Below are 16,105 nucleotides of genomic sequence, written 5' to 3'. Positions count from 1 at the left end.
TGAAGCTGCTCTGTGACAGTCAGCAGTGAGGACAGATCATGTGTTGGTTGAGAGTCTCAGGTTGTGGGCGTGTCTCTGCTTCAGCTCTGGATTGGACGCTCTGCATCAATGAATCATTTGTATGCACAGATCTGATTGTTTAATGTGAACAATTTAAGAACTTTTGTGACATTCGTCAATATGTTTGTATTTCCTGTTTGTTCTTATGTCACCTGTCAGATGTCAGCGTCTTGTTGCTTTGTGATTTGCAGATGACATGTCAGTCTTCTGCCCTTATATGGACATATTGGGGTGTTTCGATGTGCTATTTGTAAACTTCTTGCATGTGTATCCAGTTTAAGATGAAACACGATTCAACACGTTGGGAAAGAACTGACTCGGCTGTTAACACGTCTCATAAATCTCATGTAGGACTTTTGTATTTCCATCTCACTGCTCTGTTCAAGAACAAATATCTGAGAAAAGTAAGAAAACATTCGTGTATATTCCTGTGCCTCATGTACTGAAGCTCTGTTCCGTAGTGTTCCCCAGGGTTCTGTCCTCGGACGGATGCAGTTTGCTTTGCAGTTGTTCCCTCTTGGGCAGTTAGTCGTTTTACAGGCTCATCTTTGTTATGCAGACGATATTCAATGATACATTTCATTTGATCCCCACAGTGTTTAAAAAACAACCATTCTTTTCAATTTGCTCAGTTTGACGAGATCATTTTATTAACATTGACAAAACTTCTTATCTCTGTCCCAGATGGCCTTGTCCTGGGATTTATCCTGTTCAGTTACACCGTCCCTCTGTGATGTAGGCGTCTCTGTGGACCAGGTGTCTTCACCACCATGTTCACTGTCTACTTTGCTCCTGTTTCTATCTGCTGAGAAATGTCTTTAAACTCAGAACTCGGAGCTGAGATACAGATGATTGTACATGTATTTATTACATCCTGTAATCCTGTTTTTACCTGTCACCTGTTATCCATGAACTTAGCAAGAAACTGATCCATAAACCACCCACAACCGGTCCAAATGCTGCTACCAAACTTCTGACCAAGTCCTGATGTCTTTACACCGACTTCCTGTTAAAGTCACAATCCAGCCTCACCTGGTCAGTCACCTGCTGCATTAACGAGGTGCTGCAGGACTATGATCGGGTCAGTTAGCTGTCTGTCACTTCAGACCGGGGACCAAAGAACACTGTCTGAGGTTGTAGCTCCTTGTCTTTGGAACGTTCTCCATTTGAACTTATGAATCTGTGGACGCTGTTAAGACTTTAAAAAGCATCTCCAACCTTTTTTTAATCTGGTCGTCTGCTTGTTTCAGGACTCTTCTTTGTTTTAGTGTGAAGTCTGCTCTTCAAAGGTGCTGTTTAAAAAAATGTAGGATCAATAATTATGATAGTGATGATCTTTAATATGATCAGACTGAGAGTCAAACACCATCTGAGAAGTTTGTTTTAATGGAAATGAGGAGCTGAAACCACGAAATGTTCCTTAAAACAACAGCTGTGTTTGCTTTGTATCACTGTGTGTGTGTGTGTGTGTGTGTGTGTGTGTGTGTGTGTGTGTGTGTACGTGTGTGTGTGTGTGTGTGTGTGTGTGTGTGTGTGTGTGTGTGTGTGTGTGTGTGTGTTTGGGTTTGAAGCCAACATGACATTTGTTTGCTGTGTTTTCCTGGAGGAGAAAAGCAGAAAAGTTTCTCTTACATCTCTGCAGCAGCTCTCTGATTGGTCGGTGGTGTCTGTCTCTCTGGTTGGTCGGTGGTGTCTGTCTCTCTGGTTGGTCGGTGGTGTCTGTCTCTCTGGTTGGTCGGTGGTGTCTTTCTCTCTGGTTGGTCGGTGGTGTCTCTCTGGTTGGTCGGTGGTGTCTGTCTCTCTGGTTGGTCGGTGGTGTCTCTCTGGTTGGTCGGTGGTGTCTGTCTCTCTGGTTGGTCGGTGGTGTCTTTCTCTCTGGTTGGTCGGTGGTGTCTGTCTCTCTGGTTGGTCGGTGGTGTCTGTCTCTCTGGTTGGTCGGTGGTGTCTGTCTCTCTGGTTGGTCGGTGGTTTCCGTCTCTCTGGTTGGTCGGTGGTGTCTCTCTGGTTGGTCGGTGGTGTCTGTCTCTCTGGTTGGTCGGTGGTTTCCGTCTCTCTGGTTGGTCGGTGGTTTCCATCTCTCTGGTTGGTCGGTGGTGTCTGTCTCTCTGGTTGGTTGGTGGTGTCTCTCTGGTTGGTCGGTGGTGTCTCTCTGGTTGGTTGGTGGTGTCTGTCTCTCTGGTTGGTCGGTGGTTTCCGTCTCTCTGGTTGGTCGGTGGTGTCTGTCTGTCTGGTTGGTCAGTGGTGTCTTTCTCTCTGGTTGGTCGGTGGTGTCTTTCTCTCTGGTTGGTCGGTGGTGTCTCTCTGGTTGGTTGGTGGTGTCTGTCTCTCTGGTTGGTCGGTGGTGTCTGTCTCTCTGGTTGGTCTGTGGTTTCCGTCTCTCTGGTTGGTCGGTGGTGTCTCTCTGGTTGGTTGGTGGTGTCTGTCTCTCTGGTTGGTCGGTGGTGTCTCTCTGGTTGGTTGGTGGTGTCTGTCTGGTTGGTCGGTGGTGTCTCTCTGGTTGGTTGGTGGTGTCTGTCTCTCTGGTTGGTCGGTGGTGTCTCTCTGGTTGGTCGGTGGTGTCTCTCTGGTTGGTTGGTGGTGTCTGTCTCTCTGGTTGGTCGGTGGTGTCTCTCTGGTTGGTCGGTGGTGTCTCTCTGGTTGGTTGGTGGTGTCTGTCTGGTTGGTCGGTGGTGTCTCTCTGGTTGGTTGGTGGTGTCTGTCTCTCTGGTTGGTCGGTGGTGTCTCTCTGGTTGGTCGGTGGTGTCTCTCTGGTTGGTCAGTGGTGTCTGTCTCTCTGATTGGTCGGTGGTGTCTGTCTCTCTGGTTGGTCAGTGGTGTCTGTCTCTCTGGTTGGTCGGTGGTTTCCGTCTCTCTGGTTGGTCGGTGGTGTCTCTCTGGTTGGTTGGTGGTGTCTGTCTCTCTGGTTGGTCGGTGGTTTCCGTCTCTCTGGTTGGTCGGTGGTTTCCGTCTCTCTGGTTGGTTGGTGGTGTCTCTCTGGTTGGTTGGTGGTGTCTGTCTCTCTGGTTGGTCGGTGGTGTCTCTCTGGTTGGTCAGTGGTGTCTGTCTCTCTGGTTGGTCGGTGGTGTCTCTCTGGTTGGTTGGTGGTGTCTGTCTCTCTGGTTGGTCGGTGGTTTCCGTCTCTCTGGTTGGTCGGTGGTTTCCATCTCTCTGGTTGGTCGGTGGTGTCTGTCTCTCTGGTTGGTCGGTGGTGTCTCTCTGGTTGGTCGGTGGTGTCTCTCTGGTTGGTTGGTGGTGTCTGTCTGGTTGGTCGGTGGTGTCTCTCTGGTTGGTTGGTGGTGTCTGTCTCTCTGGTTGGTCGGTGGTGTCTCTCTGGTTGGTCGGTGGTGTCTCTCTGGTTGGTCAGTGGTGTCTGTCTCTCTGGTTGGTCGGTGGTGTCTCTCTGGTTGGTCGGTGGTTTCCGTCTCTCTGGTTGGTCGGTGGTGTCTGTCTCTCTGGTTGGTCGGTGGTTTCCGTCTCTCTGGTTGGTCGGTGGTGTCTGTCTCTCTGGTTGGTCGGTGGTTTCCGTCTCTCTGGTTGGTCGGTGGTGTCTGTCGATGTTATTTGCAGGACATTTGTCTTGCCAAAGACAGTTAAGACAATAATGTTAGTACCAATAGTTCCTAAAATAAAAAATATAAAATAAAAGATAATAAATTTATACAATATACAAAGATGTACAAGTATATATGTTGTTTACTACACAGTGTTTGTCTTATCGCTGCAGACAACAACAACCACTAATCTAATAACAGGAACAAACAGACAAATGCAGATGCAGGTGTGTACTTGAATACAGTATATTTTATATTTACACGTATTTGTACCTGTGACTTTTCAAATGGCAGGAAGTAACACTGAACACAACACGTTCGTTCTTTTCACTGGAAAAAGGGTTAAATTCTTCCTTCTTATTAAACTTTGGAGAAACTGTTCCAATGTTAAAGAAAAAACACAGTGATGACACGGTGTGTCCTCTGAGGACAGACAAGTCTGCTTGTGTCTGTCCGTCAGCAGACTGTGGTCATTGAATCCGAACCTGGTCCATGTGTCTCTCAGGGTGAGGTGAAGGAAATCGTTGACTGACTCATGTTACTCCTGAGATCCCCGATAATGTCACCTCACCATCTTTGTTGTTTTTTATTTGTTCATCTTTCTTTGTATTTCGTCTCTTCTTCTCAGGGTAGTCAGTGGGATGAAGGATGGGAAAATGGGCGAATGGGAAGGGCGACTACAGGATATAGGTAATGAGAAGTCGGTTAACCTCGACCAAAACCCGGCCGGAGTAGGTTCATCCTGTGTCTCCTCGCCACCTCCCAGATTCCTGAGGGGAAGTGGGGGGGGGGGGGGGGGGGGGGGGTGCAGGAAGCACCAGTGTATAAGCTGAGGGTTCGACTCGCCGCGTGCTGTCAGGGACAAATATGTCTTGTGTTGTGAGTCTGTCATATTGTTCCAATAACGGATGTATGTTCTTTTTCTTAAGTAAGAATTTGTTTGGTCTAATGTTCTAACTGAGGTCTGTGATGTAAGAAGGTCAAAGGTCAGCTGGCCTCAGGATGCTCATCTGTTTATAACAGTAACAGACAGCGTCCCTGTTTTAAAGTCGCTGGTCATGTTTGAATATTTACAAGTAAAGGATTTTGTCCTGCATGAGGAACCTGCATGAGGAACCTGCATGAGGAACCTGCATGAGGAACCTCGGGCTGTTCTTTGTCCCTGGAGAGACTTTTACAGAACTCTGCATGCAGACGTTTCATTTTGTTTTTAGTTTCTCTGGTTCGTCTTTATTTTGTCCCTCTGGTTGTTTCTGTCTCTCTTGTAGTTTCTGTCTCTCTTGTAGTTTCTGTCTCTCTGGTTGTGTCTGTCTCTCTGGTTGTTTCTGTCTCTCTTGTAGTTTCTGTCTCTCTGGTTTCTGTCTGTCTCTCTTGTAGTTTCTGTCTCTCTTGTAGTTTCTGTCTCTCTGGTTGCTTCTGTCTCTCTGGTTGTTTCTGTCTCTCTGGTTGCTTCTGTCTCTCTGGTTGCTTCTGTCTCTCTGGTTGTTTCTGTCTCTCTGGTTGTTTCTGTCTCTCTGGTTGTTTCTGTCTCTCTGGTTGTTTCTGTCTCTCTTGTAGTTTCTGTCTCTCTTGTAGTTTCTGTCTCTCTGGTTGCTTCTGTCTCTCTGGTTGTTTCTGTCTCTCTGGTTGCTTCTGTCTCTCTGGTTGCTTCTGTCTCTCTTGTAGTTTCTGTCTCTCTGGTTGTTTCTGTCTCTCTGGTTGTTTCTGTCTCTCTGGTTGTTTCTGTCTCTCTGGTTGTTTCTGTCTCTCTTGTAGTTTCTGTCTCTCTTGTAGTTTCTGTCTCTCTGGTTGCTTCTGTCTCTCTGGTTGCTTCTGTCTCTCTTGTAGTTTCTGTCTCTCTGGTTGTTTCTGTCTCTCTGGTTGTTTCTGTCTCTCTTGTAGTTTCTGTCTCTCTTGTAGTTTCTGTCTCTCTGGTTGTGTCTGTCTCTCTGGTTGTTTCTGTCTCTCTTGTAGTTTCTGTCTCTCTGGTTTCTGTCTGTCTCTCTGGTTAGTTTCTGTCTCTCTGGTTGTTTCTGTCTCTCTTGTAGTTTCTGTCTCTCTTGTAGTTTCTGTCTCTCTGGTTGTTTCTGTCTCTCTGGTTGCTTCTGTCTCTCTGGTTGTGTCTGTCTCTCTGGTTGTTTCTGTCTCTCTTGTAGTTTCTGTCTCTCTGGTTTCTGTCTGTCTCTCTGGTTAGTTTCTGTCTCTCTGGTTTCTGTCTGTCTCTCTGGTTAGTTTCTGTCTCTCTGGTTGTTTCTGTCTCTCTTGTAGTTTCTGTCTCTCTTGTAGTTTCTGTCTCTCTGGTTGCTTCTGTCTCTCTGGTTGCTTCTGTCTCTCTTGTAGTTTCTGTCTCTCTGGTTGTTTCTGTCTCTCTGGTTGTTTCTGTCTCTCTGGTTGCTTCTGTCTCTCTTGTAGTTTCTGTCTCTCTGGTTGTTTCTGTCTCTCTGGTTGTTTCTGTCTCTCTGGTTGTTTCTGTCTCTCTTGTAGTTTCTGTCTCTCTTGTAGTTTCTGTCTCTCTTGTAGTTTCTGTCTCTCTTGCTGGTTTCTGTCTGTCTCTCTGGTTTCTGTCTGTCTCTCTGGTTTGTTTCTGTCTCTCTTGTAGTTTCTGTCTCTCTGGCTGGTTTGTGTCTGTCTCTCTGGTAGTTTCTGTCTCTCTTGTAGTTTCTGTCTCTCTTGTAGTTTCTGTCTCTCTGGTTGTTTCTGTCTCTCTGGTTGCTTCTGTCTCTCTGGTTGCTTCTGTCTCTCTTGTAGTTTCTGTCTCTCTTGTAGTTTCTGTCTCTCTTGTAGTTTCTGTCTCTCTGGTTGTGTCTGTCTCTCTGGTTGTTTCTGTCTCTCTGGTTGCTTCTGTCTCTCTTGTAGTTTCTGTCTCTCTGGTTGTGTCTGTCTCTCTGGTTGTTTCTGTCTCTCTGGTTGCTTCTGTCTCTCTTGTAGTTTCTGTCTCTCTGGCTGGTTTGTGTCTGTCTCTCTTGTAGTTTCTGTCTCTCTTGTAGTTTCTGTCTCTCTTGTAGTTTCTGTCTCTCTGGTTTCTGTCTGTCTCTCTGGTTGTTTCTGTCTCTCTGGTTGCTTCTGTCTCTCTTGTAGTTTCTGTCTCTCTGGCTGGTTTGTGTCTGTCTCTCTTGTAGTTTCTGTCTCTCTTGTAGTTTCTGTCTCTCTTGTAGTTTCTGTCTCTCTTGTAGTTTCTGTCTCTCTGGTTGCTTCTGTCTCTCTTGTAGTTTCTGTCTCTCTGGCTGGTTTGTGTCTGTCTCTCTTGTAGTTTCTGTCTCTCTTGTAGTTTCTGTCTCTCTGGTTGCTTCTGTCTCTCTTGTAGTTTCTGTCTCTCTTGTAGTTTCTGTCTCTCTGGTTGCTTCTGTCTCTCTTGTAGTTTCTGTCTCTCTGGTTTGACTCCTGTGATCTGAAGTCGTTTCACTCTCAGATCAGTTTTCTAATGTCTGATGGATTGTTGTCCTCAGTCTTTGTGTTGAGCTTCAAAGCCTCTGCTCTGTTGGACACCGTCCCCAGCAGACTGTCAGTTGGCTGCTGGACACTCGTCACCTCGCAGAGTATCTTCTGATCCGTCCCTGCAGTTCTGCAGGAGATGAATGGACAAGTTAAACTGTGATTCAGAGTCACTGAAGAACGATCAGCTGACCTGTGGTCAGCAGCAGGCTCTCGTTCTGTGGACATGAAGGGGTTCAAACGGTCACAGATCAGTTTCCACCTGTTTTTATCAACAATCAGGTTCAACAGAAAACAAAAATCTGGAGACCTTCAAAAAACCATGTTTGATGTCTGAGATGTAAAAGTGATTGTGGTTCAAAACAGAAACACTTTGAGTGAATAAATGATGATGTCCAGGGATCATGTGACTCCAGTGAAGAGCTGAAGACATCAGATGTGTGTGGACTGATGATGAGACTGGATTAAAGGGACAGTTCCAGCTGTCGGTGTGACATTTATCCGCAAGACATTGATTTGTTTTAATCCCCTGTCTCAAAAAATAAAAACTATATAAAATTGGTTAAAAAAATCTATATCAGATGTGAATTAGAATATTTTCACCTCTTTACCTTTCTGTCAGACAGACTTTTCTGACAGGAATTGACCATTTTATTTTTTTATTATTTTAGCTGAGTGATGTTTGACATGTATCATGGTGGTTTCCTGTCTGTCTGTCTGACAGAAAGGTAAAGTGATGAAATTATTCTCAAAATAGTGTACATTTAAACTGATAATGATTTTTTAGATGTCTACATTTTGCTGCACATTAGGACTCAAATGATGCAAACAAGAGAAGATGTGTTTCCTAAAACCATACAGACGCTTCAACTTTCTATTATATTTGTTCCTTTTTAACTCTGTACTTTCATCTTTCATCATGAACACTGATGTTGTTTTGATGTGATATCTTCATCTCTTCTCTCTGAAGTCTTCATCTCCTCTGAAGTCACTGTAAAGTGGGTTCTGTATCACCTTCAGCTGCTCACACAGTTGACTTTGAGAACACGAGAACAGTGAGAACCTTGTGATGTTTAGCTGTAGTGAGCAGGTGTTAAAATAGTCTGATCAGGAAACAGGCCAAGTTCAGTCAGAATCATTTTAGAGTCTGTAAGATGTTAAAAAATGTCTGATGGAGGCAACAAGCTGCAAAATGTTCTTCAATAGAACAACAAATAGAACCTCCATGTTTTAACCCAATATATAATAGATCATGATAAGCTTTTCTGTCTATTTTTTGATTAATGTTCGCTTCAGTTGGCTGAATTAAAACATAAATAAAATTATTGTTTAACCTGAAAAGCATTAGTTGGTTGAATCTTTCTTCAGCCCTCAGTTCTGTCTGCAGGCATTAATTTCAAACAGCCAACAAGCTTGAACAACACCTCTGTGCAGCATGTATGAAGCCTGAGAAACCAAACCCAGGGCAAAAATACCCACTGACCCCCTGTCAGTCATGACTGACTGTGAGCAGTCAGTCTGACTGACATCAGAGATTCAGTCTGAACTCAGGTTAGCATGTATGCTAACACTAGTAACACATTAGCAGCAGTATCTACAGCTCCTTGACTTAAGGCTAACCAATCAGGTGACAGAGCTCACATGGTGTCATGGCAACACTGAACTGTGTGTTCCTGGCCAATAACTTTGATCACTGATCGATGTGTTTGTTTGTGTTGGCAGATCATCAGAAGTTGGACCGTGAAGCTCGAATTTGTCGTTTACTGAAACACCCCAACATCGGTGAGTACTGCTGCATGTACCAGTACTGCAGGTACTACTGCTACTGTTGCTATGGATACTATTTTAGTTTGTTTTATTTGTGTGTTCCTTGTCTATAAAAAAACAATTATAAGACAAAAACATATTGATAATTCATAGTAAAAGCAGTAAATGTGCTGCTCTGATCTGTCAGGTCTGATAGTTTGTAGGTCCAACAGAGAAGATGATTGGACGACATCAGGAAACACTGAGACTACAAACATGATGATGTTTGTAGTCTCAGTGTTTTCTGTCTGTTTACAAACATGACGATGTGTTTAAAGAGACATAAAACACTGTGGGATCATTTCTATGATCTGAACAGAAGACGTCTGAGAACACAGTCATTTTTTTAAACCAGTGTAGTTCTGGTTTCCTGCTGATCTGTAATCTGGATACAAAAAAAGGAACTGTATTCTATTACAGTTACAGATTAAAAAAAGATCATGTAATAAGATTACAGACATGTTTAGTAAAAATGAGGATCACAGTTTTAAAATAAAGAACGATATCACCATGACGATTCATAACAGTGACGTCTGGTGAAAACATGATTCACTGGGTGGAAATGTAACATTTTTTAATCTTTAAATCAATCAATCAATAAATTGAGCACAACAAAGGAAGGAACAGCTAGACAAACTAATAAATCTAATAATGAACATTTTTACACATTATTGATCGACTATTAAATTAATGAATATGCGTCTCTTTTGATAATTGATTATTAGTTATGAGTCATTTTTTACACTTAAAAAGTCTAAATTCTCTGATTTCAGTTTCTTAAATGTGAATATTTTCTGGTTTCTTTCCTCTCTGACAGTAAACTGAATGTCTTTGAGTTGTGGACAAAATAAGACATTTGAGGGCGTCATCTTGGACTTTGATCAACATTTTTTGACATTTTATGAATCAAACAACTGATCAGTTAATCAAGAAAATGATCAACAGATTCATCGATAATGACAATGATCATTACAGGAAACACATGACAAATAGGTCAATAGATAATAGACTACGTCCATGTCCTCCACGTGTTTGGACATTTTTTTCAACCTCTGATCCTTATCGATCAAGGATTAATTAGGATTGATTCATTAATTGCTTTGGGTCATTTTTAAAATAATCGTTAGTTGCATTTCTAAAAAACGTATTACACTAAACAATGTCACCATATTTTACAGGTAATCCAAAAGTGACAGAAAGTAATCACAGCATTACATTACTTCAGTATTTTGATACTTGGATTACATTACTGGCTACGTTTTATGTCACTGTATTGGATCATATTTTTAAAGTAATGACATCAGATGCACAAACTCTTCAGACTGAGGATTGTTCTGTTTTAATCAGAGGTGTTGATGACAGTTAGCAGCATCTTCACTTGAACCTCAGTCGTCCTGATTGAATCAGTTACTGCTCAGAATACAGAGTGTCCACCTGACTGTCCGTCTCCTGTCAGTCAAACACGGGACAGGAGGTCCGTCACCTGTCAGTCAAACACGGGACAGGAGGTCCGTCTCCTGTCAGTCAAACACGGGACAGGTCCGTCTCCTGTCAGTCAAACACGGGACAGGTTCGTCACCTGTCAGTCAAACACGGGACAGGAGGTCCGTCACCTGTCAGTCAAACACGGGACAGGAGGTCAAACACGGGACAGGAGGTCCGTCACCTGTCAGTCAAACACGGGACAGGAGGTCAAACACGGGACAGGAGGTCAAACACGGGACAGGAGGTCCGTCACCTGTCAGTCAAACACAGGACAGGTTCGTCACCTGTCAGTCAAACACGGGACAGGAGGTCAAACACGGGACAGGAGGTCCGTCACCTGTCAGTCAAACACGGGACAGGAGGTCAAACACGGGACAGGAGGTCAAACACGGGACAGGAGGTCCGTCTCCTGTCAGTCAAACACGGGACAGGTCCGTCACCTGTCAGTCAAACACGGGACAGGAGGTCCGTCTCCTGTCAGTCAAACACGGGACAGGAGGTCCGTCTCCTGTCAGTCAAACACGGGACAGGAGGTCAAACACGGGACAGGAGGTCCGTCACCTGTCAGTCAAACACGGGACAGGAGGTCAAACACGGGACAGGAGGTCCGTCACCTGTCAGTCAAACACGGGACAGGAGGTCAAACACGGGACAGGAGGTCAAACACGGGACAGGAGGTCCGTCACCTGTCAGTCAAACACAGGACAGGAGGTTCGTCTCCTGTCAGTCAAACACGGGACAGGTTCGTCTCCTGTCAGTCAAACACGGGACAGGTCCGTCTCCTGTCAGTCAAACATGGGACAGGTCCGTCACCTGTCAGTCAAACACAGGACAGGTCCGTCTCCTGTCAGTCAAACACGGGACAGGAGGTCAAACACGGGACAGGAGGTCAAACACGGGACAGGAGGTCCGTCACCTGTCAGTCAAACACGGGACAGGTTCGTCACCTGTCAGTCAAACACGGGACAGGTTCGTCTCCTGTCAGTCAAACACAGGACAGGTCCGTCACCTGTCAGTCAAACACGGGACAGGAGGTCCGTCACCTGTCAGTCAAACACGGGACAGGAGGTCCGTCTCCTGTCCTGTGTTTGACTGACAGGAGGTTCGTCTCCTGTCAGTCAAACACAGGACAGGAGGTTCCTCACCTGTCAGTCAAACACAGGACAGGAGGTCCGTCTCCTGTCAGTCAAACACGGGACAGGTTCGTCACCTGTCAGTCAAACACGGGACAGGAGGTCAAACACGGGACAGGAGGTCCGTCACCTGTCAGTCAAACACGGGACAGGAGGTCCGTCTCCTGTCAGCTGCACATGAACAGTTTGTCTTCAGAGATTCACAATCAACCTGCAGATTTAGACGTTTGAGACCAACGTCTTGATCTCCCCAAAGAGAACCAGTGTACCACTGCTACTACTACTACAAATACTGCAGTATAAAGTACTAATACTGCAGTCACCAGTGTACCACTGCTACTACTACTACAAATACTGCAGTATAAAGTACTAATACTGCAGTCACCAGTGTACCACTGCTACTACTACTACAAATACTGCAGTATAAAGTACTAATACTGCTGTCACCAGTGTACCACTGCTACTACTACTACAAATACTGCAGTATAAAGTACTAATACTGCTGTCACCAGTGTACCACTGCTACTACTACTACAAATACTGCAGTATAAAGTACTAATACTGCAGTCACCAGTGTACCACTGCTACTACTACTACAAATACTGCAGTATAAAGTACTAATACTGCTGTCACCAGTGTACTACCACTACTACTACTACTATAAATACTGCAGTATAAAGTACTAATACTGCTGTCACCAGTGTACTACCACTACTACTACTATAAATACTGCAGTATAAAGTACTAATACTGCAGTCACCAGTGTACTACCACTACTACTACTACTATAAATACTGCAGTATAAAGTACTAATACTGCTGTCACCAGTGTACTACCACTACTACTACTATAAATACTGCAGTATAAAGTACTAATACTGCAGTCACCAGTGTACTACCACTACTACTACTACAAATACTGCAGTATAAAGTACTAATACTGCAGTCACCAGTGTACTACCACTGCTACTACTACAAATACTGCAGTATAAAGTACTAATACTGCAGTCACCAGTGTACTACCACTACTACTACTACTACAAATACTGCAGTATAAAGTACTAATACTGCAGTCACCAGTGTACTACCACCACTACTACTACTACTACAAATACTGCAGTATAAAGTACTAATACTGCAGTCACCAGTGTACCACTGCTACTACTACTACAAATACTGCAGTATAAAGTACTAATACTGCTGTCACCAGTGTACCACTGCTACTACTACTACAAATACTGCAGTATAAAGTACTAATACTGCTGTCACCAGTGTACCACTGCTACTACTACTACAAATACTGCAGTATAAAGTACTAATACTGCAGTCACCAGTGTACCACTGCTACTACTACTACAAATACTGCAGTATAAAGTACTAATACTGCTGTCACCAGTGTACTACCACTACTACTACTACTATAAATACTGCAGTATAAAGTACTAATACTGCTGTCACCAGTGTACTACCACTACTACTACTATAAATACTGCAGTATAAAGTACTAATACTGCAGTCACCAGTGTACTACCACTACTACTACTACTATAAATACTGCAGTATAAAGTACTAATACTGCTGTCACCAGTGTACTACCACTACTACTACTATAAATACTGCAGTATAAAGTACTAATACTGCAGTCACCAGTGTACTACCACTACTACTACTACAAATACTGCAGTATAAAGTACTAATACTGCAGTCACCAGTGTACTACCACTGCTACTACTACAAATACTGCAGTATAAAGTACTAATACTGCAGTCACCAGTGTACTACCACCACTACTACTACTATAAATACTGCAGTATAAAGTACTAATACTGCAGTCACCAGTGTACTACCACCACTATTACTACTACTATAAATACTGCAGTATAAAGTACTAATACTGCAGTCACCAGTGTACTACCACTACTACTACTACTATAAATACTGCAGTATAAAGTACTAATACTGCAGTCACCAGTGTACTACCACTATTACTACTACTACAAATACTGCAGTATAAAGTACTAATACTGCAGTCACCAGTGTACTACCACTATTACTACTACTATAAATACTGCAGTATAAAGTACTAATACTACAGTGTAATGCTGGGAGGGTTACTTTAAAAATGTAATTTGAACCTAATCCAAGTATCATAATGTTAAAGTAACTTGATTGCTTTCCATTACTTTTGGATTACTTCAGTATATAATATGGTGAAATGGTTTAGCTAACAATTATTGTATCAATGAATCGATTGATTAATCCCATAACAATCTGGTCAGGTCCAGACGTGAAGCATTTGGAGTGACGTGCTGCTGAATACAAATTAGGCAGAATTATTTTCATTATCAATTAATCTGTTGATATTTTATCAATTAATCAAGTACACTGAAAAAATGTAAAAGTTGGGAAAACTCAAAATTTTAAGGCAACATGTTGAGCTCAACGGTTTACCAACTCCTCATCTTTTGTTTTCTACTTTAGATAAAGTTAAATCTTTGTATTTTAGAAAAGCAAAACATTATATTTAAAAAATATATTGAGTAAATTAATTGAAGCAAAAGTAAATGTTAAAGTTTAAAATTTCCGGTTGTAATTATTTAATTTGAAAATGATCTCAACCAAAGATTACAGAAAAACGTTTGAGTTTTCTGAGCCGTCTTTCTTTCAGTGCAGCTGTTTGGTCCATAAAATGATAAAACTACTACACAACTGAAAGATCTTCAGTTTACTGTCAGAGAGGAAGAAAGAAACCAGAAAATATTCACATTCATTCACTTTTTATAAAACAAAAAAAAGACTCAAAACAATTAATCAATTAAATTAATCCTGTTACAATCATGTCAGTTGAATTATTTTTCAATCTTTGACCTACTGACCTATTTTCCAAGTCTTTCCTGTAATGATTATTTTCATTTTTGATTATCTAAATTATATCTGACTGTCTAAATCTCAGAATCATGTTTTTACAGTGCAGCAGTGATTCTCAACAAACAACAACAAACAGACAGACGACGTTTTTTATATAAACTGACATTAAATTATCTAAAATACACAGAAGCTAACCCTTCACAATAAAAGCCTCTTTGACTGACAGACAGCAGAGAAACCTTCAGACTGAAGATCTGATCACAGTCAGTCAGATGTTCAAATATGACCTCACATGGACCCGAGCAGCCAATCAGCAGGCAGCAGCTGAATCCAACCTCCAATCAGAGCACTGTGTGGGCAGGTGATGCTCTGCAGATACTGAGCAGTCTTACATAACTCTGAGTGTGTGTGTGTGTGTGTGTGTGTGTGTGTGTGTGTGTGTGTGTGTGTGTGTGTGTTGCTAAGCAACAGTGTCCTTAGGTGAAGGCATCAAAACCCTCTCTCCTCCTCCTACACACACACACACACACACACACACACACACACAACTTAAATCCCACTGCTGTACTGTGTGGGAGTTTGGAGAGAAAAACCTGATTATTTCTTTCTGAGTGCTTCATGCAGGTACAAGTCTGTGTGTGTGTGTGTGTGTGTGTGTGTGTGTGTGTGTGTGTGTGTGTGTGTGTGTGTGTGTGTGTAGGCAGCAGCTCCTGTTATATACCCTATTATACAATCTATACAGAGTTGCTACAGTCAGAAACATGATGATCATGCTGCACATGAAGTATTCACGTCTTCTACGGCAGCCAAAATACTAATACTGCAGTATTAATTACAATACTGCAGCATAATGTACTAATACTGCAGTAAAAGTACCAATACTACAGTATAACGTACTAACACTACATTATAAGGCAGTAATACTTTGGTATAAAGATCTAATACTGCAGTAGGAGTATTAATACTGCAGTAAAAGTACCAATACTACAGTATAAAGTACTAATACTGTAGTATAAAGTACTGCAATACAAGTCAAAGTATGACTTCACTCAGTGTGATTGGCTACATGTTCTGTGACATCATGTCATGATAAAACTCTAACACTGCATCTTTAAACATTTGATCCGCATCATTATCATGATTGACGTATTTTATCATTGTGTGTGTGTGTGTGTGTGTGTGTGTGTATGTGTGTGTGTGTGTGTGTGTGTGTGTGTGTGTGTGTGTGTGTGTGTGTCTGTTTCATGTTTCACATCTGCAGCTGAAAAAGAAGCATCTGGCAGACACACACACACCAACACACGTTATAAAAGATGTTTATTCATTAAATCAAACAATGAATTGAAACCAGTGACAATGTTGACTGTTGGTGTCTTAATAATGTTTCTGATCATTATATTGATCTTTGTTGGGGCTCTGGATGAACATCATACCGTTTTTGCCTGGCAGCTGCTCCCTGAGGGCAGAGGACGTCCACACTGGACTCAACCGTCGTGTGTGAACGAGTAAATCTTGTAAATAGGGAGTGGAGCCCCAGAGGTGGATCGATGCGTCCTAAAACAATGTTCTGGCTGTTCCTGCAGCCAAGCTGGTGCCAAACATCATGCTCTGCATTCCTTTGGATCCTATCAGCAAAGCCGAGTGGGTGATTCTGATGGCAGAGTAACCCCGGATCTCCTTATCATATACCCAGGCTTGGATATATAGTATGGAGAGGTCAGTCCAGCCTGACTCTGGCAGTTACAGGTTATGTCCCATCTGATTGGCATAGGAAAGGGATGCCAAAGGTCATCATTTTGTATTGGCTGACCTG

At 42.9% G+C, this 16,105-nt stretch overlaps 1 protein-coding gene across 1 annotated transcript in view; it reads left to right on the top strand.

Moving 5' to 3' along the window:
* camk2a (calcium/calmodulin-dependent protein kinase II alpha) overlaps nt 1-16,105 on the top strand; it is a 46,093-nt gene that overhangs the window by 7,731 nt on the left and 22,257 nt on the right. The window contains exon 3 of the mRNA XM_084730239.1: nt 8,724-8,783. Within this exon, the coding sequence (XP_084586365.1) occupies nt 8,724-8,783 (60 nt within the window). The remainder of the gene's footprint in view (nt 1-8,723; nt 8,784-16,105) is intronic.

The sequence above is a fragment of the Lutjanus erythropterus genome, chromosome 11 (assembly GCF_056507025.1).
Source record: "Lutjanus erythropterus isolate fLutEry1 chromosome 11, fLutEry1.hap2, whole genome shotgun sequence".
Classification (NCBI taxonomy): domain Eukaryota; kingdom Metazoa; phylum Chordata; class Actinopteri; order Lutjaniformes; family Lutjanidae; genus Lutjanus; species Lutjanus erythropterus.
The sequence above is the reverse complement of the archived record's forward strand: the minus strand, read 5'-3'. Positions and strand labels throughout refer to the sequence as shown.